The 25,683-nt window shown below is 48.1% G+C and overlaps 1 protein-coding gene across 1 annotated transcript; it reads right to left on the bottom strand.

Moving 5' to 3' along the window:
• Nucleotides 1-1,363: 1,363 nt before the first annotated feature.
• FBXL18 (F-box and leucine rich repeat protein 18) lies at nucleotides 1,364-25,461 on the bottom strand. Its single transcript, XM_051778062.1, has 5 exons — nucleotides 25,334-25,461; nucleotides 24,330-24,530; nucleotides 21,960-23,500; nucleotides 19,081-19,299; nucleotides 1,364-7,194 (listed from the first exon to the last, which is right to left on the bottom strand). Exons 1-5 carry the CDS (start codon nucleotides 25,349-25,351, stop codon nucleotides 7,038-7,040), a joined length of 2,136 nt encoding a protein of 711 aa, XP_051634022.1. The 5' UTR covers nucleotides 25,352-25,461; the 3' UTR covers nucleotides 1,364-7,037.
• Nucleotides 25,462-25,683: the final 222 nt, after the last annotated feature.

The following is a 25,683-nucleotide window of genomic DNA, read 5'->3' as shown; positions in this document are numbered from 1 at the left end:
GAAGGTGGAAGAACCAGGGACTCTTGCCCACCTTGCTGACATCAATACTCCATGTGCCCAAATACTGGCTGTACAGGTGAGGGTAAAACCAGAAACACACCGAGACATCCATCCCTCCCTGTGCCAAGCTGAGCTCTTCTCCCTCAGCCTTTCCACACCCCTGCTCCAGTTCTTCCTGCTTGAAACCAAGTCAGGTCCCTCCTTGCCAACAGATAAGCTGGCAGAGGACACAAAATCAGTACCAAATGGGAAGGGGGATGCTCTGCATGGGCCTTCCTTGGGTTTCCTCCCACCAGTGTTTCACATCAACCACGGCCCTTTCAGCCACTTCCCACTGGAGTCCTCCCCTGGAATCCCGAATGCCAAAACCCCACGGCAAGGCCCAGCGATAAGATGGAGACTTAGCAGAGTCCAAAAGCACATTCTTTCTTCAGTCTCCTCCCTCCTTATCTCCTTCCTCCCTCCCCCAAAACCACATTTAGATAAAAGTTATTGGAACAATAAAATCCATAAGTTAAATACAAGCACAGGAGGGATGAAGGGAGGGTCTCTGCTCTGTGCCCAAGTGAGCAGACCTGCCAGAACTGAAAAACAACAGAGGAGGGCCCGTGATCCACCCTGGAATAAAACCTTGGATCACTGCAGGCAGAGATCCCAGCACACAGTCCCAACACAAGTCCTGCACAGACTCACTCACCTTTTAAAAACTGATCACAACCACATTCTGACGCTCTCCTCTACTTCACCTACCTGGGGTGAGCTGACTTAAGCACATGGGTACCTGAGCTGCACCGTTTTCCACAAAGCTGATCCTCCTGCGTGTTTATTTTGTAGATTTTCTCAATCCAAAGTAGGTGCTGAAGCCTAGTTTCCGTGTACCACTATCCCTAGAAACAACAACACAAGAGACAGCTCAATAGGATGCACATTTTCTCGAGCATGGGACACCTTCCACTAGGCCAGGTTGCTCCAAGCCCCATCCAACCTGACCTTGAGTGTTCTGTCCCACAGCAGCACGGCTCAGCAGTTGAGTGCTCCAAGATCCATGGAGGAGAAGCATTTCCTAAACACAAAGTAGCTCCTTTAGCAGAGCCCTCAGCCACAAGCACCATGGTGTGTGGAGCAGCATCCCAAAACCTCAGGCCTGAGGGAGTAGGGCTGTAACCTTTTCAGCAGCACTCACCCCAGCACTCCCAGTGACATTCCACAGCTCCCAGTCCAGGCTAGGGCTGCACCCAGGCACATCCCTGCCCACACACACCTCACCTCAAAACGCAGTGCCAAAGTGTGCCTCCTGGGAGGGCGGCTTTGGGCTCTGGATTTAGAGGGAAACAGATAGCAGGAGGCAAGGAGACAGACCTGGTTCCAAATGTTTCACTCTTTATTTGAAGTTTTACATGCCACCAGCGTACATGAAAGTTGCACATTCAGAATTCGACTCACTACGAGGACAAAGGGCCAGATGCAAACACAAGTGTCAAACGAGCGCACGGATGGAGAGCCCGAACCCAGGAGCCTGTCGGTGTCCGTGACCACGCTGTCACCTTGATGGCACTTGGGGTGTCAGAGCTGAACCCACAGTTTTAGGGCCACCTCCCTTTGCCATCTCCAGGGTCGTGAGCTGGGTCTCCTCTCCTAACACAGCACCCTTCCTTCCCTTCCAAACAAGCATTTTTGGTAACATCTCCACCAGAACTGAGGGTGTTTGGAGACCAACTGCCCATTTAATGCTTTCCTAAATTCCCCTTTTCTATCAATGCCAGCAGTTTTTACAAGGAGAAACAATTTCCACCCACTGTTTAGAGGGAGAGATGACAGAAATAGGGACTCTTACACTGACATTTTATTTTCAAAGAAAGTTTTGATAGAAAAACATTTTCCCCAGCAGCCTTGGGCAGGGAGTTGCAGCTTCCACTTCAAAGGACAAACTTCAAAAACAAATCCAGTGTCCTAATGGTTTTGTGCTACATTACTTAATTGTCATACAGCTAATTAGCAATGCCTGATTTCACATTCTCTGTACATAGATGAAGTTCACAAAAGAAGGGGCTACTTAAAAGAATAAATAAAACAAGGCACCAGGCAGCCAGACTCCGACAACATTAACATAAAACGTTACACTTTACCATTTAAAAAACTGAAATAAAACCCCCATCATGATTAAACCTATATTGATCTGTCTTCCTTCAGATCTCAGAGCTTTGGATCTCTGCAAGAAGGGGGGAGAATGCAATGCAGCAAGCAGGGGCTTAGCCTGTGCCTCTCTGTATGTATTTCGCCAGCATGCAGCAGAGATCTTTAAAATTCTAATTATTTCCCTATCACCAAGTAAGATCGGGATCAATAGATGGCACAAACTGACCCCTTTCCTCGAGTGTCAGGGGGAAATTAAAAAAAAAGAAAGGGGAGGGCGAACCGAGAGCGTCAGAGGTCAATGCCACAAAACAATAGATATTGATGTCTCCATTCATTTCAAACAGCGGAAAGGTCAATGCCTCCCTTGCTTCATGTTTTATGGCTGAAATCCTGCTGCTAACAGCAACAATGTTAGTAGTCAGACCTCATCCATCCTTTTTTATTATTATGATTATTTCTAACCAGGTTAGCCATTTTGAAAATTTGACGAAAGCTGGGAAGCAGCACTGGGGGCTGGGTAGGAGGAGAAGAGGGGAAGCTGCCCTGGAAATTAATGGAAGGGATGGTTTCCATTAGTTTTCGAGTCTGCCTGTCCCTTTACCTGTGCCCCAGTTTGTCCCTCACTGCCCCCTAAAAAATGAAAAGGGCCTGAGGCAACATCCCTTCACTATTAATCATTATTCCCCATACAAGATCCCAATTGGTTTCTATGGAAATGATTCTCCTGCTGGAGTACCCTGGCTGCCTGTGCATCTCATCACACAGGCAGGAGAGCTGCAGTGGAAGGAGATTTGCCTCTGCAACACCCAGCACAGCTCCTGCACCGCTCTCCTTGTGGACAGGGAGAGGAGCTTTGGCTGGACACTGTTGGGACTGGCCAAGAGGGAATTGCATCTCCCTTAAGCAGGTGAAACAACCCTTCTGCACTCCATCAGTGGAAAAGTCTCACGTTTCTGTCGCCCCATCCTAAAAAAGTGCTGCTGGGAGAAAGCATCGAGCACCTCAAGTGTACGGTCCACCACAGGACGCTCACACCTCTGAAGACCAAGGTGAGGAGACAGTCCTGCTCTGCTCCCCAGGATCTCACACACCTGGCAGAGGAGGAGGCAGCCCCAGCCTTGCCCTGTGCTCCCCAGGGAGCAACACCTCACCCACAGGGGAGAGCATTTTGCACCCCTGGGGGCTCCCTGCCAGGCAAATGAGCCTCCTCCCTTCCACAAGTGAGGAAACTGAGGCCAGGACTCATGATGTGTGTCTGGCTTCCAGTGCGAGGTCCGTGACTCCATCCTGCCCTATCTCCTCTCACTCCAATCTCGTCTCCTCCTGCCAAACCCCCTCCCTGACAGACAAGCGACTGCAGCCCAAGCTCTCCAAAGGGAGGAAAGGCTGTCACCACACAGCTCCTTCCCCAGATGGAGCAGTGGATACACTGTCACTTCCCAAAGAGACCATGAAATCAGCTTTGCAAACAGCTGAGGAGGCAATCCTTTAACCTACACTGCTCCTAAGAAAGCCAGGGGAATACTGATGACTTAGCCACTCCAAATTCCCCACACCAAAACCACTGTCACTCCAGAGCCTCCCAGCCTGCAGGAACCAAATGCCACTTCGCCAAACAAGACTTTGGACATCAGCAGAGCAGCAAACAACAGCGGATTTTAGGCACTAACAGCACCTGTCCCAGAATATCCTTCTCCCACAGAAGTGTGGACACCTTGTTGGTGATCAAAGCAAAGACTTCTGCTGCAGTTCCCAAAGCCTGGAGGTCTGCTTTGGAGCACAGCAAGGAACAGGCCAGCAGGGACTAGGATCCTGCAGAGGCACTCCCTGTGAGAAGGGCACCTTCTGGAATTGAATTCATTTATTTTAGACTATGGACAGCAGCATCAGCAGGCTCAGAGATCACCTCATTAGATGCTCACAGACAGCAGGAGGGAGATTTCTGGAGAGATGGGGACAGAGAACAGAGAAAAGGAGGGGGGATTTCATATTAAATAAAAGCCAGGAGCAGAACACCCATCTCTCTGCTCCCCTCTTCTCCTCTACGGCTTCCTGCAGGAGCCTGAGCGCTGAGTGGGCTCCGAGTCCCAACCATTGCTCCGCTCAGAACATATGGAGCTGTGTTTAATAGCCCAGCTCTGCCAATTGGGGACTATTAGGGTGGGTTCTTTTCCCAGTGTAAATGTTGCAGAATATAAATTGTAATTAACACCGATGCCAAAATAGCACTTAGAGAAAATAAGCACATTATTAACATCTGGTGAATCCTGCCTGGAGTGCAGAAGCAGCGGAAATTCTCACTCACCATAAGAGGATTTCTAGTAGAGATATCGAGCACTGGCCCAGAATTGGGGGTGAAAGGAATTTTTATCTCTTTATCACCTGTGGGTGACCTTTCCTAGCCATGGTTGTATCTGGTAGCATCACCAGGATTTCTGACCCACTTGCACAAATACAGATGCCTAAACAACACATCCCAGGCAACAGAATAACAGCATTATAAAACATGCCTGATTGCTGCCCCCATCCAGCAAGACACGAGGCAGGTGGATATAGATGTGCCAAGCCAAAGGAACAGCCTGTTCCATCAGTTGACTGCAATCCCAAGACCAAAGGGTTAACAGCACTATCAAGCAACAGCTGGTTTCTGAACACCTCTGGTCCCCCATCCAGGTTTTCCAGTGGGACAGGAACAGGTGAGTTGGCAGCAGTACCAAGCTCCTGCTGATGCCACAGCCTGTTTGTGGAGGGGAAATCCCTGCTGAGGGTGGGAACGGCCTCGCTCCTGTAGCACGTACCAAACTGCTGGGATTCCTTCACAGGACTACACAGGTTCCCTTAGGCATCAGAGAGCTGGTTCCATATCCTCAGCCTTCCCTCTGCCCTGCCCTGCAGCCAGAGGTACAAGGAGGAGAAAGCAGCTTTGCCAATGCTTCAGACAAGGAGGTGAAAGTAGCTTTGCAAACACTCTCCCTAACCCTCACTAGCTATCCTAGGAAAGAAACCTGGACAAAAACCAGGCAGAGCTGAAGTGGCCTGAACTGGACAGAGCAGCAGCTCATGTTTCTGCCAAAAAATCCATCAGATGCACTGAAGTGAGGGTAGAAGGAGAGCAGAAAGCTATTGGAAAGGGAGAGAGGGACTCAAACAGGCAAGTAATATGACAAGAGGTAGAAAGAATGACCTCATCAGGGAGAATGGGAGGGAAAAGAGCAGCAGGATGCCAAGAACAGGGCACCAGCTCCTGACACTCACCTGCACGGAGCCGAACCTGAGGCAGAGCCTCAAACGCTTCCGGAGGGCTCAGAGCTCAGCTGCAGCATTCCCAGAGGAGCACGAGCCAGCCTCGCCATCCTGCTGCCAACTGCAAACCAGAGACTGTGCTGGCTCCCTGTCCTGAGAGGGGAAGGGAGGGAACCCCAGCAAACCACGCAGGGCTTGGTTCCAGCGAGGCACAGACCTGTGCCAGCAGGAGCCTGACATTTACCTGCTCCTTACACCGTAACCTCTCCAAGCACAAGGGTTATCACAGCCTGGCTCAAGATTTACACCCGCAGGACAGACTTTCAGGCAGGCTCACACCTGGCTGACAGGAAAATAAGGAGGCAAAGTCCTGCAAAGCTGGGAGATGCACTTTACTCTCAAATCTAGCCCATCAGAGCAGGGCTCCCATGAACACTGAGGGCAGAATATTGTTTGGGAGATGGCATCTTGTGCAGAAAATGCTGACAAGGAGATGGGGATATCATCTTTGGACAACTCTGGGCCTCCCCAGGAAAGCACTGCTCAACACATTCGGGATTTAGGTGAATTTAGACAGCTCTGGTCAGTAGCTGCTTTGCAGAAGACAGACCTGGTTTGCTACCAAGGGAAATTATGCCACCCAGAAATGTAGCTCCAGGAATTCATTACTTGGCTTTTGGTACAGCTGTCTGACGCTTTCAAAAGTGCTCAGTAAATAAGGCAATATGAAAGTGATCCAGACCACTACTGATGCCTGAGGAAGTTCTGTGGAGCAGAGAAGCCGACAGAAATCACACTGTGAAAATACTTCATAACATCTCTAAAATTAGCATGAGCTCAAGGCATGGGATATAAGGACAGAACTGGAACACTACATTCCCATCTACACTGCAAGACAGACTGCATATAAATCAGATCTGAGCCTCAACTTATTTACTGTAGGCACCATCTACCCTAAGACAAGGATTTCCAAAAGAGCTGAGAACTTCTTCCACCAGACCACTGGAAACAGCATCAGCAAGAATATACCATGGTTGAGGGGTTAATGACCTTAATTTGTTATTTAAAAATAAAAAGAAGAGTCCTTGTGGTACTTCTCCATCAAAAAAACCCTTTAAATATCCAGGACTGCACGTGTGTGACTACAAATGCCTATTTGTAACATAGAAAAGATGTGATGCGCTTCAATTGAGCAACACATTTTTGTGCCTCTCAGCTGGCCTAGGCTTTCTACTTTGCCAAAAACAGACCGAAGCAAAGAATGATTTCCACCAACATCACAAAGCACACTGCCAACGTACACAGGGGCCCTTGGGAAAGACACCAGGTGACACGGGGGAAAGAGCATCGTTAAGTCAGTCTCTCTTACCTTTAACTTCAGCAAAATAACGAAACAATTCATATCAACCGCAAGGAAATACTCATCAAGATTCCAGAAGCCTTTGAGACAGGATTTTCAGATGCAAGCAAACATCCAACAGATTTTTCCCCACTGCAAAGGACCAGCTTTTTTCTTTATTATTATTTTGCAATTGCACCTGGTTAAAGTGATTGTACAGCATCCAGTGAGGTGGCCAGGAGCCGAAGACAGGCAATCCAGGCCAACAAGAAGCTATTCCATGTGTTCACGCTGACTTGTCCTTTCCCTGCTGTGACAGTCACCACCACAAATTGGGAGGTTCCTCGGCCACTCTGCTCTTAAACAAGGTAATTTCATCCAAGTGCCGCATGGGGACATCTCTGATGACCTCTGTCAAGTCCTCATGAAGCAGAGGGAAAATGACGACATTTAATGCAGGGCGTTCTGCCTGGAAACTAAATCAGACACAGGTTATTAGCCAAGGAAAAATACCAATTCTCCAGTGCAAGAGAAAGGAATGGCATGGATATCGATCATGCAGGGGTGGGGGCACGGAAGGGTTGTTCAGAGGGGGCAGGAGGGGCAGCTGGAACTCCAGGTCTCCCTCTCTTCCCTCTCTGTGTTAGCAGGGAGTGCAGCCTGGGCTTGCACCCCTTCTCAGCAAGTGTGCTGAGCTGGCACAAGCCCAGATTTTCTAAATTAATAAATAAATCACAAAATACAGGTATTCTCAAAGGACCAGAGATCCCAAGAGCTCTGTCCAAGCTGGGCAAGGTGCTCAGAGATAACAATTTAAACCACCTGCAAACCAGCAGCAAGTTGCAGAGCCATTAGGAAAATCAGGCCAGAGCAGTGCCAGGCATTCCCTGGGGGCTGAGCCTGGGATTATCACTTCAGGCTGGGTTGTTCTGCATGCAGAGTCTACACTCTGCAATTAGAGCACAGGCAAGTTTAGAAAGCTCAGATGTGCAGATAAGCATTTAAGTGTGCTCACACTCACACACACACACACACACACACACACACACTGCAGCCTCCTTTTTAATCCAGGCTGCAGAGCAGAGGAAGAGATCTACAAAAGTTAAAGCCATTAAACAATGTAGAAAGAACCATACAAAAAGAAAAAAAAAAATCAAGTCCCCATCAGCCAGTACCCTACATGACAGCAACCTGTGAGGAAGAGTAGGGGAAGAGAAACAGTATTACCCTGTGTGGTATAGCAAGAGTTCAGTCTTTTAAAGCTGGGGGGTAAAACTGTAGCATAATTTCCCTTAAGAGCTACACCTTAAGATTAAAAAGGCTTGTGACTCTTAGCCCTGTGCCACCAAGATGCTTCCCCTGAATGGTGTGACAAGGACCAGTTCATTATCACTCTCAGGGAGGCAGAGTCACACTGGCAGCGCCAGTCCCTGGAGGCTGTGCTGAGCCTAAAGAGAAGCTCACTGCTCAACAAACTTCTCTTAGACAGATGAGTGCCTGGAAGATTCCCAGCTCATGACTAGCTCTGAAACGGTCAGATTTCTGTCAGAGAGGGAACGGCTGGAGATTCTGCTGCTGGAAACACACGTGAAAACCCCAGGTAGCAACACAGCCAAAGCTGAAGAAAGGTACACAAGAGACTGGTATTTCCTGGGAGACAGAAAGGATATTTCCATCCTCAAATTATTTGGAGCTGCCAAAAATGTGGCAGAGAAACACCCTTTCCCAGGCTAGTTGCTCAGTCCTGGCAGGTTAAATTCATTTGCCTAAGTAGCTGCAGGAGTAAGGATTTCCAGCACTACCTGGGGCAATTTTATATCTTTCTGCATCACAGACCTGCCTGTCATGCCTCATGCCTAAGGGCTGACAGAAGAGGACACGGCTCCTCGAGTGGATCTGGGGGCTCGTGTAGGAGCTGTGCAGCTTCTTACTTCCACAGCACTGCCCTCAAGAAATCAACCAGCAAAATAACTGCTGATCTGGGAGGCAGCTGGTAAAGTCTGCAGTGATTTCATATAAAATACAGCCAAATGTCTCTTTGATAGTCCCTCCTCTGCCTCAGCTCTTCATGTTTCTTATCCAACACCACAGTCCTGCAGAGAAAATCATGTTAATAGACCAAGTTTACTGAAGTTCAGCATGGAAGAAACTGCCATCTCCCCAAGGGAAACAAACCTCTGCTTCCTCCTTTGTATACAGGCTCTCCCAAATTGGATCTGTGTGCTGCCTTCTCACCATATACAAAATTGTAGTTTATAAGCAGCCTTTACATGTAGCTATAAAAACAAGAACCCAGACAAGCTTACATGATGAACTGCCACTGAGACAAATGAAAAACCCCAATGCACTCAGTGTCCCTTCCAAAGAGGCTGGGTCTATATGACGGGTTTGAACTTCATCTTAAATAAAAAAAAAAAAAAAAAAGAAAAGGAAAAAAAGAAAGCTTTGTAATTTTCTCCCCCCCCCCCTCAACAGGAAACTGTATGTTACTGCAAACCTTGTAAATTCCAAACCCCAGCAAGTTGACGCCGGAGAATTCTTTCCATGTACAATTTGCGTGATTTAAGGAAAAAAAAAATCAAATGCACATGGTTCACTATTATTCTCAGCTAAATGTGCGTGCAAAGCCTCTCCTTTAACTGCCTGTTAAAAAACACCCTGATTTTAACGAGCAGCTGTCATAATGTTAAACTGGGATTAGCAGTTCCCAAAAGCAGCCTCCCTCTGCAATCTATGCTCCTTTAGTCCTTCCCCGGAAGGCAATTCCTTTCTTCATACACCTGTCCAGGTGGGCTAGATTAAGTGAGAGGCACTTAGAGCACTAGTTTGAAAGGCCCTAGGCATGGGGAGGAGATAACAAGAAGGGGAAGAGAGTGAGTTAATGAGTTGCAGAATAGCTCCTGTAATCTTCTTGAGGGTTCTTTCCTCATTCCACACCTGGATGGACTTCAAACTCCATCCACCTCTGCAAACGCATGGCTTGTAAAATTAAAACCCAAAGGACAGAGAAGGATGTCGACCTGGGGAGACAAAAGAGCTGCAGTTTCAGACATGAAACCCTGTTTGCTTTTTTTTTTGCTCCGAGGGAAAAAGCCAAGGATATGCTTGCTTGCTCTGCTCTACAAAACCTCCAGACTAAACTCATCACGATTAATTAAATGAAAGCAAGTTTTTTAGGCAACTGACTTGCAGCCCCTCCAAAACAGATCCTTTAATCAGAAACAACCACTGGGATAACAAAGAAAACACCCCCCCACACTTATATTTTCCAGCATAGCCTCTGGTCCAGCAGACTCAACACCAAACCAACAACCACCCAGCAGGAGCTTTCACAAGAAGGTCTCTGAAGTGTCCTCATTTGGATGTGGACACAGAGCCAGTCAGGCCTCAGCAGCTGGTTGGAATAATCCACAGAGCTGGGAAACAACACCAAAGCACACCCTATGTCACAAATTCCTCCTGGCATCAGCAGAGGTACAATGTCTCCCTGCTGTTAGATCTTGAACAGGTTGTATGTGGATGAAAGGGTTAACGATGGTTTGCTCTTTGTCTCCAAAATTATCCCAGAACAGGTGTGGACTGGACACAGTAAGGTTATTTTCAAGTGAACAGCTTGGTAAATAGCCTAACACTACACTCTCACTTACTTCCAACCACTGTGGTAGGATTCAATATGTAGGTCAGTGACAAAGTCAAAAAGAAAGAGAAAAAGTCTAAAGCAAGGCTGCACTTTGATCAGATTTCCTCAATTTTAGCAAGACAAAAGAGTCCCTCCCTGGAATGCAGTTATCTCCTGGCAAACACTGACATACCTCTCCAGAGAGTCCAGCAAGTCCCCTGCAGACTCCACCTGCTGAGAGAGCCAAAGGGCAGCCCAAAGCCATGGGGAATCTCACCAGCCAGCCTGGAGGGATGGATTATACCCCCCTGCAACCCTCTGCACCACAGACCCTGGAAGATGACAGCTCCCCTGTGTTAGGTGCTGCTCAAACTTACCTTCTTTACTTGTAAGGAAAGGACAAGGCAGTGTTTGGGGCTGAGGAATGTATTTCCCCTTGAGATTTCCAGAGAAACCCAAGGAAAGCCCTATGCCAAATTCCAGTGTTTCAGCACATCCCACTTCCCAGAAGCTGGCAAACAAGAGAGAGGGCACACAAGGTGGGATAATTGAGCACTGCCAACAAAAGCAGCACACAGCAGATAAGGTGAGGAAATACAGTGTATCAGGAGTGGATCAAGGCCAGATCTCTGAACTCCACAAACTGAGCTGGGCTTATGGGAAAAGAGGTTCCAGAGATGGAAAGGAAGGAAGAAAACCAGGAGAAGCTTGATTTAGGGAAACACAGCACAGCAGGGACAGAGTAGACATGGACTCTGGTTGGCATGACTCTCAAATGCAAACCAGTCTCTGCTGCAGTTGCACACCTTTTCCCCTCTCCACCCAGACCTCCCCCACAGGCTGGTGAGCTGCTTCTGGAGAGGCACAAGTTTCCCAAGAGAAGAGAATTGGGACCAACTCACTTTTTGCCCTGTACGCAGCTCTTTGATCTACACTCACAAACCCCTGTTAATCCTCTGCCAGCCACAGCCTAAGCCTGCCTTCTCTGGGAGACTTGCTCACATCTCAAAGTTCAAGTGTGGCATCTGTCTTGAAAGCCTCAGCCAGCTTACCTGAGCCAGGCTGGAAACTCCCTTCCTTGAGCATGGCACAGTGGAATGGAGGAAGTGCCAGGACAAGCTGGAGCAGCTGGCAGCAGCATGACCCAACACACACACACACTTTCCTTGTCTTCTCAGGGAAGGCCAGACAACCACTTAAAATTTGTTCCACTGGCCGTGTCCTGACCTCAGTACCAGGGAGCTGCAAAAGCTCTCCTTGCTTACAGTGATCGCCAGTGAAGCTTCTCCAGAGCATTTTCCAGCCACACCAAAGAAACTGCAGGTGGGATTCTCTCAGATCCCTTCCTTTGTGAGCAGGGAGGACTCTTGCCCTCCACTCATCCCCCAGAAGCCTCTCAAGAGGGGTGCAAAGCCTCCCCACACTGACTCTAAAGCAGACCCATTCCTTAGAGCCATTCTCTCTTCCAGCCCTGCCAGAGTGCCAGCACTGAGCAGACTTCATTACCAAACCTCAGAAATGGACTTGAAAAGTTCCCAGGGAAAGCTGTTGTGATTCCTCTGGCTGCTCTTAACTCCACACAATGAGATATTTTCTCCATAAGGTGTTTTCCTCTAGGGGTGCCTTCATCCCTTCATGTCCACACAGACAAACCAACATTCTCCCAAAGCCTGTCATTCTCCTTCACTGTAAATCCCATCACTACAGCCTCCAACCTGAGACCAAGGGATGTAGATGGGACTCTGGAAATCCTCCACACACATCACTGCCAACTCTTCCCCCGTTATCTCCAAGGCAGCATCATCTGCCATTGCATTGAGCCACAGGGAAGGAGCAATAACACATCAGACTCATCCCGAGCCGAGGCAAATTACATCTCTCTGCTGTGGTTTCCCTGTAAGGCATGAATGGCACTCTGCTACTTCTCCTGTGAACTGAGGTTTGTATCAAACACGCCTGCAGATTGAGGTTCTTACATTATTTTGCCAGCTGAACTCTGCATCAGTCAAATGTGACTGGACAATTAGAAGGGGAGGGAATAAGAGCCCAAAGAGCGATGCCAGAGAGCCCAGGACACGTCCTAGGGGAGTGCTCTGCCAGAGCAAGCTGAAAGTTATTTCCTAATCTCTTCCACAAATTAAAAAGCTACTGCAATAACTGCTCAATTAGATTTATTTTACTATGGAAATGCTTTAAAGCTGCAGTTAATGCTTCCGTTCAGCCTTTTACACCCTCATGAAGAGAAAGCACGACAGTACTATTCCAATATTACTTCTCAGCCAAGAGAGAGAGGACAATCCCTGAAAGTTATTTCATGCACAAACCAATCTACCCGCTGAGGAAGGTTTCAGGACTGAATTCCCTTCAAAACACATGAGCTGGCAGCTAGAACGAGCCATTTGGGTCAACCACAGGAATGCATTTAAAGAAGGGGTTTTGTGAGTACCCTCAAAAGACGATAAATTAACCTGGCAAACTGGGGACAGTACCACAAGCTGTGCTGGCTCGTAAAGTATTTGAACCCACCCATAAACAACATCCCTGGTAGAAGCAAAGGTGTCTGGGCCACACCTCGAGCAGTCAGCCTTTGCCAAGCCCGCCAAGGAATCCTTGGGCAACGCAAGCTGACAAGGATGCAGTTTGTTACTCAGTCTGTGACAGAATGATTCAGGGGTTTCCAAGAGCAGGAAATGAAACAGACAATGAAAGCTTGAGCAGGATGCTAATGATTCACTCCACCAGCCTGGCGATACATTAAGTCTTCTGCAATCCTACTTCTACGGGGCCTGGAGCCCGTGGCATGCTGAGGCTGCCGGGGCGGGATCAGCAGCCACCACTGGCTCTGGGACACAGGACTTCTTCAAGGTCAGAAGGAAGAGAAGGTGGTGAAGGGATGCAAAACCAGCCTGCAAATCTTAAAAGAGCCCTAGGTGCTAATACCAGCTTTTTGCAGTGTCAATCCGATGCAGCAGTGCGGGAGCGACGCTGCAGGACTCAGCTGAATTCAAAGATCTTGCACACACCTACTGCTCCTACAGCCCCCTCTGCCCCCTCTAACAGTAAAAGGATTACCCAAAAAGGGATTTTCAGAAGCTGAGACCACAATGAGAAGCCAGACAAGAGGAATACTGCAGGGATATCCAGGGCAGGGGGGAATGCTTAGCCCTGAGGTGAGCAAAAATTCATTTGTGATAGTTCAGTCCTGTGGTAAATGCCAGCAGAGGAACTGGCTCACTCAGCACTTTACAAATACTCAGTTTCAGCTCCTTGCTCCCACCTGGAAGCCCTATTTCTGCAACTGAATCCCAGGAGGGTGCTTCTTCCCTTCAGTGAGCATGATAGCTCTCACAGCCACACAGGGCCACTGGAATCGGCAGTTTCGGAAAAGGTAAGATCCAGCCAAGAGTTTCATGTTAAAAAAGGGCAATAACAAGCAGAGAGAAATTTAGGTAATGCTACAGAAGATTGAATAGGAAGATCCAATTCAGATGGAAACAGCAATTCCTAGAAAGTGGCAGGAATCTTATTGTGAAAGTCACTTCAAACTAAGCAGTGCTCATACCTGACACAGGCAGAAGACAGAGTAACTTAAGTGTTTCACTTTCCCTGGGTCTTGGATCCCCAGAACGTGCAGATTGTCCTAAATGAGTAAAATTCTCCGCACTTTCCAACACTGGTTAACCTGAAAGTCACTCCAGTCAAAGAATCACAGAATTGCTTAGGTTGGAAAAGCCCTCCAAGATCATTGAGTCCAACTGTTCCCCCAGCGCTGCCAAGCCCATGTCCCCAGCTGCCTCATCTACACGGCTTTTAAATCCCTCCAGGGATGGTGACTCCACCACTGCCCTGGGCAGCTGTGCCAGTGCTTGGCAACCATTTGGGGGCAGAAATTGTTCCTAATATCCAACTTAAACCTCCCCTAGCACAACTTGAGACCATTTCCTCTCATCCTGTTGCTTGTTACCTGGGGGAAGAGATTGACCCCCACCTGGCTCCACTCTCCTGTCAGGGAGTCGCAGAGAGCAAAAAGGTCCCCCCTGAGCCTCCTTTTCTCCAGGCTGAGCCCCCCCAGCTCCCTCAGCTGCTCCTCATCAGACTTGTGTTCCAGACCCTTCCCCAGCTCCGTTCCCTTCTCTGGACATGCTCCAGCCCCTCAATGTCCTTCCTATAGTGAGGGGCCCAGAACTGAACACAGCACTCAAGCTGTGGCCTCACCAGTGCTGAGTTGCACGGGTGCCTTTTGCTGGAGACAGGCACCAGTGTGGCTGGGCAGCAGGGGCAGAGAGCTTGGGCGAGGACTGCCACGACCCCACTCCGACCCCACAGCTCCGGAGGGAAGCTGCTCCAGCGCCCCGGGCAGCCCCAGCCCTCTGCACCGTCTCCCAGCAGCTCCCAGGAATTCACAACAGCACTTTTGGGACACACGAGCAGCTAAGCCCAGCTGCCCACCCACCACCCCAAAACACACTCCAGCTGCACCACGCTTTTCCTCTCTCTGCTGTGGCTTAGCTTGGATTCCATTTCTATAAATCACAGCTCACCTCTATGCCATGACACCTCCCCTATCCGTATGAAGAATCCCTAATGACACTGTGTTCTTAGAGGTTTTTTGTTTTGCTTTGGGGGGGTTTTTTGTTTGGTTTTTTGCATTTTGTTTTTGAGTGGTTGTTTGTTTGGTTTTTTTCGTTTTTTAATTATTATTTTATCCTAGCTTTCTTGATCCTTTTCTAAGGTGTTTTTCCAAGGACTTTTCATGGGCTTGTATTGTCTGGTGCTGTCAAGTCCTTGAAATCATTACTATGGTAGGAGCTATTTAAACACTTCAGCTAAAACCGACAAAATTCTAAAGGCACACACTGGAAAATAAAAATCTGCCCTTGAGGCCAAGGGGATATTTGCCAAAGCATTTCCCATCCCCTCTTCCAGCCTGTTTTCCAATTGTAAGCTTCACCAGGAAAGCAACTTCTCCTGCACATTTGTGAAGTGCCCACTAACCACACCATGTAGCTGTGCAAGCCTGAAGTCATCCAAATTCCTTGCCCGCAGCATTTTTGGGGCAGAGAAACACTGGCGTATAAATACGATTATTTAGCACGCAGCCTCGGCAAGCGGTGGGACCTTCCATGGGTCACAGCTCCATCTACTGACTACTCCACAAAATAACAGTGTGGAAAGCCTCGGGAAAGCTCTTGGTAGCAAGAATCATCCCCTCGGACCTGCCTTTAGACACAAGGCTCTGTGCAAGCCTTTAGAAAGGATCCCAGCACAGCAGCTCACCCCCAAAGGGAGAAGCAATTTTACCTTTTCTGCAAAGAAGCCTCTTGGCACAGCAACAGGTCTGGGGTCACTCCTGAACCTACAACCACAGGGCCTCAAACTGTGGTATTTTAGTGCTTCTGGAATTACTGCTGCAGTGCTTTGAACAGAAGACTTATTTAAACAGGGACAACACGCGCTTGGGGCTGAGCACTCCAGCAAAGTTTGGGTCCAAGCATAAAATGGAAAACATTGTGTTTGTTGGATGTGCTGCTATCTGAAGTGTGGCAGCAGCTGAGCACCATGTGATAGGAAAAAAAACGTCATTTTACAGAAAAACTGAGACTAGACCACTGTCATGTGAAATCTGAGGAAGATCAGGGAAGTGGATATGGATCACTGAAGCCACATCTCCCACTCTAACCACCAGGCCCTTCTTATGTGCAGAGTATCTCCCTGAATCATAAAGGAGATCACCCCTCCCATTCACAGTGAAGGAAAAAGAATAAAGAAAAACACTGCAATGATTTATCTGCCCAGAGGGAAACAATCTTTACAGTCTTCTCTACAGCTCAGAGGAGACCTTGCCCTTGCAAGCCTCCTGTTTGCTGATGAGGCTCCAGATGAGCCCCGTTCTGCCTCTTGTGTGTCATTGCAAAAGAGCCAGAACTGAATCAGAGGCTTTTACTGACTTCAATACACAAACTAGTTTGTCCCAAATATCAGCAAACTTCAAGCAGAAACTGCTCACCAGAAAGCTGGACACCTGGCTCAGAGCTGTCACAAGACCAAGAGACATGAGAATAAGTCTCTTTTCAGGCCAGTGGAACAGAAATGCATAACACTAACCTCATTTTATAGTCAAAGGGGAGAGTTTGGGAATCATGCTGTAAGTCATCAGTGTGATGCAGCAGATTTAATTCCCAAGCTCCCATCACCACACCCTGTATATACACCATCTTCCAGTACAATTCCACAGCTGAAACAAGTCTGTTCTCCCCAGATGGGTCTCAGTCTCTTCTGTGACCCAAACCCACTGTGCATCCACACCTGAAAAAGGACTACCCTGCACTACATTGCATTTTCAAGCCCTCCCAGCTCTACTTCCTGCAGCAAATTCCTGGTGTGTGCTCAGCCCTGGGCCTTTCCCATTCCCATTCACATTTCTTCTTTTTTTAGAAGCATTGGGAGAATGGGAGTCACTTTAGCCCCATGTCCCTGTTCAAAACCATCTCTCAGCCTAAACACCACCATCTCCACAGCCCTAAAGCAGGAACTCTGATCTTCACTGGGACCTGAAGAATAGGGAGCAAACAAAGGTTCATTCTGGTCCCTCCTTTCCACCCCTCTCTGTGCTCCCCATGCAGCACCTGCACACATTCCAAACAAATGGAAAAAAAAAAATCAGGATAATTCACTTTACTTTATTCTGGCACAAGGATATATAACTTCCAACTTGTTGCCCAGTGGGGTCTTCCAATGTAAAACTTGGATTAAAGAGACAACAGCAGCACACTTTTAGGGGAAGCCATGCTGTGTGAATTAGAGCCTCACCCACAGGTTAAAGCTCACACACATAGATTTTACTGCACATGTCTCTGCCCTTGGAGCAGCAGACAAAATGCAGCCAAGAGAAAGTCAATTCCTGACTCCATCTGAAGGCACATTTGTGCAAGGATAAGAATGGGATCACTGGAGAAGTCACGTGGTTAAAGACTCGCTGATGGCTCATGGAAGACTCCAGGCTTTGCTTACACATCATTTTCTGTATTTTGTTCCTTCCATTTTATTACTAGAGACAGTCGCATGAGAACGGGATCTTTGTTGCTTAGGAGAGCATCTGCTCCCACTACTTATCCTCCTCCTGAAGTCATAATCTTACGTGACATCAAAATCGTTTCCAGAGTCACCAATTACAATGTCACAGAGGATTATGACTTCAGGTGTAGAATTTGCAGAGGGAGCAGATGCTCTCTTCAGCAGAAAAAGAAAAAAAAAATTATAAAACCCAACCTTCAAAAAAATCCTGTTTTGATACAAGTGTCGCTATTAATAAAACACAAAAGAAAAAAATAAGTTTGACAGCCAGAACTGTCGCTAAATACAAAAATAGTTCTTTAACATTTCCATGAGGCATCAGCTGCTCTTTGGAAAGTTCCCAGGGTTTAGATTATTAAGAGGTATAGAATGCAGCGAGAATCTGTCCATGACAGAGAAAACAAGGGAGAAAATAGTGCAGAATGGTGTATTTCTGCCCAGTAAGTGGACATTTAAATTTTGGCCAGTGCTGCAATGGCACCTCAGAGGCGAGAGAAAATAAAAAACAGGAACTGTGGATTTGTGGTTCTTTCTAAGGATCCCCAAAGCACAACTGAAATCAAACCAGAAATGTTTTTACAGATAAGAAGCCCCATGAAAAACAAACTCAAAGAATCCTTGTCGCATCACAAGGAATTTACTCAGATGCTTCCAACAATCCCTATCCCAGAAGGACACAGAGGCTTTCAGAGGCAGTAACAATCTCGGGAGCAGTTTGGTAGGGAGCTAATATAGTCACAGGCTCTTCTGGATTTGTTCCACGGAAACAAGCCAAGTGTAATAAGTCAGCTTGAAGCTGGAGGAAGGCTGGGGGGGAGGAGCACCCTTTAGGATGCACTAATAACGCAGTGTGATTTGAAATTTTTATTAGAGCTTAACAGGGCCCAGCAACAGTAGGTGACAAAGAAAACAGACTGAAGGCGGGGAAAAAAGCCTTATAGAAAAAAAATAATAATGGAAAGTCTGTTGCATGGGAAATATTTTGTAAGGTGACTGCCACTATTAGAAGATTTCCAAATGCCAAGCGTAATTAAAAGCTCTCTTTTCAAATGCAGTTCACGGCTCACACACAAACGTTTCCCACCACGTGAGGCTCAGAACACTGCAAGGGGCCAAGCAAAATGCATTTAAGAACTGCCAAACGTGCAAAGGCAGTTTGTACCAATTCTCCCCCCTCACGCATCCCCCAGAAGAAAAAACCCTTCACGACAACCCTTTAAAGGCTTTGAATTGCGCTGCCAGGGGATTATCAGTAAGTGACATTTACAAGTGATTAGAGGACAGAGAATTATCTTAGTCACTTGTGGGAAAGGAGGAAAGCTTCAAGGTCAAATCTCTCAGTACTTAAAATGTCGGCAGATGTTTTGTTTACACAAAAAAGTGTCATTTGATTTATGATGGAGCTTTACATCCAGAGCTTCAACTCAGCCAACGGAACTGCAGAGAACATGGGTGGGAATGGAATCAAAAATTCATACGATACCTTCAGATACTTCACTGATTCACTCTTATTAAAGTAAGAGGCCGGTTTATGTGCCAAGCAGTTACGCAGTACCTATTAGCTCCTTGGAACAAGAGCTCCAAGCCATATAAACCTTGGCAAGCAAGGAAACGGAGATAAATCTCCAACAGCTCCAAAAATCCCACATCAACCCCCTTCCACACTCACCTCCGCACAATGGATTGCTGGAGATTTTTGCAAACGGTAAGAGATTCTCCCATAAACATGTGGCACATGATGACCTCAAGGCAGTTGGCCATGAATGACATCACTGCGTCAGACTGCAGAGTCCCGCTCCGGGAGACGATGCAAAGCCGCTGGAGAGAGGAGCAGTGACTCAGTGCCTGGAAGAACTGGGCGCCCGCACAGAAGTACGGCTGTTCCAGCCTGGGGGAATAAACAAAAACAAGTCAATGGGCAATTCACACTTGGGACAGCTCTCAGACAAGAGGGAAGGCAGCGCATTCATGGGGGGATGGCAAATGGATCGAGCAGTGTCACCACTGCTGACAGACAAGGACACAAACGGGCAGGAAGGCCCTAAACTGCAGAATTCCGGTGCCCGCAGGGAGCAACCCTGGAATAACCCTGGTTTTGCAAGTTTTCCACAAAGTATGTCGGGTAAGAGAAGCCTTGGTGCTGGTGAGCAGCAGATCCATTCTGGTCCTACAAGCACAGCCTGGTTTTTGCTACCTGACATCCACTGAGCAGGTGATGTGGATTCTGCTCCAGTGCACAAGCACTGATCAAAACGGTCATATCTTCAGTTTAATACCTTCACTTTACTGCCTAGAGAGAAGCAGGCATGAAAAACACACAGTGCACACAGGGTGATGCAGAACTTAAGCCTCTGGGACCAAGAGAGTGACCACAACCATCCCTGGCAAAGGATCAGAGGTACTGCTTGCCCATGGGAAGAACAACCATCATCAGCCCAATCTTCATCCTAAACACTTGGCCCAGAGAAGAGAGACAGGATCCTCTGTCATGGTAATCCAGCAGGAAAACAAAATGACACAGTGAAGCCATACCTGGCCAATGTGGGGCCTGTGTTTTAACCAGCAGCATATCTGGGTGACTCCCTCACAGAAACCAGCCTGCAGGAGGCAGAACCTGCTCAGGGCTGGTGTTACCAGGAGAGTTCATCTGCTTAGAGCAGATTTACTACAGGGCTTCAGAGCACTTGGGAATCTCAGTCATTGGGTCAGGAAGGCCAAGAGCTCCAAGAAGGTTAATCCATTAGGTGATAACAAGCTGTCGGTCCCAACCTGATCTGGATAATCTCTGCACAGGCTTTTGTAGTACCCAGGGGTATCTCAGCAACTTAATCCTGTTAATTGATAAATTCTGTTTTAGTCTCAGCCTGCAACTGCTGTCGGATGGCATTGCCTGAAGAGATCCTAAAAGCATATCAGCGCTTTGGGTAATAAATTAAAATTAATATCAAAGAGATGGGCATCCTCTTCAATTTTTCAACAGCATTATTGGGTCACTGAAAATTTAGGACAAAAAGCTCAGCATCCTGACAGCAGGTTTGCAGGTGAATCCCTGAGACGCGTCAGCCACACTTGCAATGCCGTCCTTCACTCGCTAGATGGCAATGTTGCTTTGGAAGATCGCCTTAGACTGGAAAAAATGGGAAGGGAAAAAAAGGGTGGGAACAGCAGGGAATCAGTCAAATGAAATGGAAACTACATTATCAGGAGGAAGTGCTAAACACTAAAACCATCTTTAGCCCATATAAAACATGAGATCTTAGTCAGGAAAGAGGAATGATAGCTTGCATGGAAGCATGGTACAAGGAGACATCCTTGTTCCAGCCTTTATTCCAGGCTCTACGCTGCCTCCCACCTGTATTTATTGCTCCTGGCCTCCATTTCAAAGCCTTTGGAAACTACAGGGCCCAGGCTGAGCATAGGAACACTGCACACCCAAACCTCCTTTCCCAGCCCTCAGTCCTTCTGTGGTTCTTTGCTCTCCTGAAGGTTAAAGACACTTTCACGTAACCCAAGACATCGAGCAAATGAATTTCCAACAGCTGCCATCTCTTGGATGAGAGACCTGCATGTTCCTTGCCTGTTATATATGGGAAGTGGTGGAACATGAAAACCCTCCTGAGGTGTTTTAGCCACCCTGGATCCCTTCACTGTTGCAGTGGATCAGGAACAGGCCCACAAACACCGGTCCCAGCTGATGAGCAACAATTTCAGACACAGCAACTGAACTGTGCCCACAGAGTGACCTTGCTGCCACAACTATTCAGCATTTTGGAGCCTTTTGTGAACAGTCCCATTGTGACAATGGGACTAACAGGTTCTGCATTTTCACCAAAATAACCTGATTTGGGGCAGGGGGAAAGAAAAAAAGCATCTTTCTAAAGTAATAACATTTGTGTTCATACAGGACTGGTGCAAGGAAAATATCAGTTTGTGCCCTTTGCTTTCACGAGCACATTTTGGCTACCATGAAGCTCCTTTGTGCACCCCTTAGGATCAGATTCTTTAAAGCCTACCAGGAGAGGAACACCAACAGGACAAACTGTAAATTTGGAATGTTTTTGGTAAATTATCAAGAAAAGAAATAAAAAACCAAAGAGGTGAGGTTTTAATACAAACCAAAGGCAGAAAAATATCTCATTGGGAAACCTGAGGAGAACTCTACATTATCTGGACAGTATAGGAACCTCTTCTTTCCTGGAAATTTAAGAAATGTACATATACACAAAGCCAAAAAGTCAGCAAAGGCTCGTAGTATTTAACCAGCTCTGACAGGCCGCTAGCTCCAAAATATGCAGCATCCACTCTTTCTTATCTAAGAGGAAGGCAGTCACAGCACTTTTTATTCTTAAAACACTGGTTAAAGGGCACATCCTGAGCCTTCAAGGAAAACATGCAATGCCTTCCCATTCTCCACAAGTCAGGAAGGAAAATACCCAGTTTTCAAGCCATTGCAGCTACTACAGTTTTAACAGTAACCACAACAAACCAACCACTACACTTCTGGAGACCCACAAACAAAATGGGAGATGTTCAAGGGCAGCCCCTCACCTGAGATCTCTCAAACACTTGCAGTGTTTCAGCATGTCCATGAGAGCAGACATATAGACCACCTTCCCCATCATGCCCAGGTTGGCCAAGGAAAGAGTCCGCAGGTGCTGGCACTGCAGCCCGATGTTAACGAGCCCAGAGCCAGTGAGAATATTTGGCAGCTGTGCTAAGGTGAGGCTCTGCAGGTAAGTCAATTGGCTAATGGCAGCCACCTCTGAATCCCCCACACTTTGTGCCCTGACACAAGGAGGCAACGAGTTCCGAATTGCTGGCTCGTTGCGGGGCATGGCAGAGGAGAAACTGGACCCAATTATCTCCAAGGTTTCCAAAAACCGGAGGCTTCCCATCAGAGCCCAGAACACTGAGGACTCTATCTTCTGATTTGCCTGGTCCGCTAAGTTCCTTGGATATGTCTGTATCCCAATCCGAACTTTCCTTCCAAATGTTTGGGGCACCAAACTAGGAGCCGTGGGAGGCTTCTCCACAGTTGCAGCAACATCTGTGATGGAGCAAACCGGCAGTGCTAACGAGAGCAGGTGCTTTAGCCTGGACAGCAGCTGGCACAGGTGGTTCCCAATGCTTTCAGAGCTGTGATGGTGAGCTGCAGACAGGTTGAGGTGCCTCAGGTTGCAGCAAGACACTACCAGGCTTTCCAAAATGCTGCTGTCAATGTCATCTTCTGCTTTCCGAAACAAGGACTCCGGAGCCAGACAGTGAACACAGCCACTGAGATTCAAACTGGTCAGGCTTTTAAGATCCTTCCCTCCATTAATGACCCTCTGGATCAGGTGCCCACCAGATAAGGTGCATCGGCTAAAGCTGAAGTAGAAAGGGTTGTTGAACTTCAAGTGTTGCAGGAGCCCGGAGCCGTTAATCCAGGCTTTGGGCAATTGTAAAGCGTCCAGACGTACATTTCGAGCCATGGAGTCCAGGAGGTTTTTGGTGGCTCCCGTCTCCGCAAAGCTGCCGGGGGCAGAGATCAGGAAGGCGTGGAGGTTCTCAGGCGTCCGATCACTCAGCACTGCCAAGTACAGCCTCACCACCTCCTGGTTGACGTAGCCAGGAGCCAGCCTGGCATAGAAGATGCGGAGGTTCTGGTAGTGGGGCACGTTGCTCTCGCCCACCATCAGCTGCCCAGAGAGCATGAACCCCTCTCGCGAGCGGTCGAGGATCTCAAAATAAAGCAGCAGTTTCTCAAGGCTCGTGCAGCACGGGACGACGCCGTACGACGGCGTGTAGAGGGTTTGCTTCAGCTCCGAGACACGGCTGAGGGTGGCTTTGCACTCACTGCTCAGCTGGCTGGCATCAAAGCCCGGGTTGACATCGATGGCCAGGGAGCGCAGGTGCTGGAGCGTGGAGAGCATCTTGGAGAGCCGGAGAGAGGTGACGTGGCACCCGGACAAGTTGAGCTTCACCAGGTTCTTGCAGCGTGTTACGTGATCGATGGTGGAGCTGGGCAGCCAGTAGCACCCAGCCATGTTCAGCTGGTAAATCTCCTTCCCGATATCCCTCATCAGCTGCTTCACTTTGTCCTTGTTCACCTGCACCCAAACAAAACCACAGTCAATGAGATATAAGGCACTGACTCAGTTCCCCAGCTGGAGATGGGGATAAGAGTGTTTGGCACTTAGATTATGTGGCTCATCCAAAGGTTTGGGCATGGCAGCCCAGCACCTCAGTCTGCCATGCTTTGGACTCCTAAGATTACACATCCTTTAGCTTCTTAGCCTGCGCAGTTCTGCATTACAGCTGTTCAGCAGCTGAGAGTGGAATGGAAACCACCTCCATTTTCTACCAGCAAATCTATTTCAGCAGAACTATCTATGGAAACTCAAACTGAAAGAAGAATGTTTCCATTCTTCTTCATCCAGTTTCCTCTTCTGGAAATGAGTAAGAGAGGCTTTCCCTTGCCCACACTTGGTGATACAGTTCCCATAAAAACCATTATCACCCTTTAGTCCCAAGCTTTATTTCTGTCATAGCACATACACAAATTCTAGTTTCACTGACTGCATGCCTGACAGCAACACACACAAGACTTTTTTTGCACAGCAACAGGGAAAACATATTTTGAGAAAATGGTAACTCAAATGGTTACAAAATGGCAGGTCACATTTACTTTTGTTTTAGCTTCCAGAAACACAGAGAAGTTTACACTGACAGTATTTTATAAAACTAAGGGAGCACAGAGCTGTTCTAACAAAGCATTCTGGAAAACAAATGCTTTTATAAAACAGTTTATTGTGTGCTTGATTTCAGAGTTCAAGAACAGTCCATTCATGCAGACACATTGGAAAGTTCTACTTGGTGTTTTTTCAGAGGTCAGATTTGTCTTCACAGCTAACAGAAGAAGCAAGCTACTCTCCCCACCTTATAGTCCTTCTGAAGGAGAACTGTATGTGTTAGACTCTTGTCAAGGCAAAGCGTTGCGAGTTTCCTGCAGGTTCTCCTGACATTCAGAACAAGGTCTGTGCAAGGGACGTAGCTGAGGATGTGCAGAAGGATCTCATCTGAGAACTCCATCAAGTTGACACCATTGCTTTCCTCCTCACTCTCCTCGCTTACAACCTCCTGGGGGGAGAAACAAAAAGAAAAAAGAGCAAAGCTACTGGCTCAGAAACTTCAGCAACACTTTTGAGTAAACAGATACCCCGAGTCTGATAAGGATTTTTAAAGTGAGACAAAACAGAAACACCTGGATCTTTAAGTACTTCCATCTGCATGAAGAAACCAAAAAGCTTTCCCTCAGAAGACAACACGGAGATAGTGCAAAACTTCACACGAGCCACAGTACCTTCACCCACTCTTTCGCTGCTGGGGCTTTGGAATAGGGAGAAAAAAACATTTCCATTCATTCCACTTAGTCTGCAGTTGGAAAAGTGACTGTCCCTGATTCTTTCCTAAATATATCGTAGCCGTCTCTTTCTACATCTTTCCTCCAAGCGCCATCCGTTTCAATAACCTTAAGAGTTATGTAACCATATCTATATATATATGTGTATATGGTTATATATACATATTTACACATACACACACCAACACTGCAGTCCAGCACCGGACCACCCACAGCTCTCCTGCCACATGCCCACACCTTAACCACGAAACCACAGCCCAAATTGTCATTAACTTCACGGCACCTCCTGAGGGGAAGGGGGGCTGCTCTCACCTCACAGCCCCTGTGACCCCCCCCAGAAAACACCCCAGGAAGGGCCATTTCGGCGGCCCGGCCCCACCGCAGAGCGCCCTCCCCGTCCCCGAGTCCGGATCCCGCCCTGAGGGGCTCCCGGCTCCCCCAGCCCCGGTCACCGGCGTCCCGAGGGGCCGGTGCGAAAGGGAAGCGGGAGGCGAACGGAGCCCCCCAAGCCCCGACTCACCTCTCCAGAGCGGAACATGGCGGCGGCCGCGCGGCCCCGCCGCAGCCGCCACCGCCTCCCCGCGCCCCGCTCGGAGCGGCCGCGTTCCGGGCTCGCTCCCCGCCGGCCCGGCCGCTTCACGGCTCTTCCGGCGCGGCCATGACCCGGTTCCGCGGCAGTGCCCGCCCCGCCGCCATCTTGAGCGCGGCGCGGCCGCTGCCCGGCGCCATCTTGAGGGCGGCGCCGCCATGATGTGGGAGTGGCGGGTCCGTGGAGTCACAGGATCACAGGATCAGTTAGGTTAGAAAAAACCTGTGGGGTCACCGAGTCCAACGTTTGGCCAAGCACCAACGTGTCAACTAGACCGTGGC

Source organism: Manacus candei, unplaced genomic scaffold (assembly GCF_025592945.1).
Source record: "Manacus candei isolate 608988 ecotype Guabito, Panama unplaced genomic scaffold, ASM2559294v1 h1tg000002l, whole genome shotgun sequence".
NCBI lineage: Eukaryota > Metazoa > Chordata > Aves > Passeriformes > Pipridae > Manacus > Manacus candei.
The sequence above is the reverse complement of the archived record's forward strand: the minus strand, read 5'-3'. Positions and strand labels throughout refer to the sequence as shown.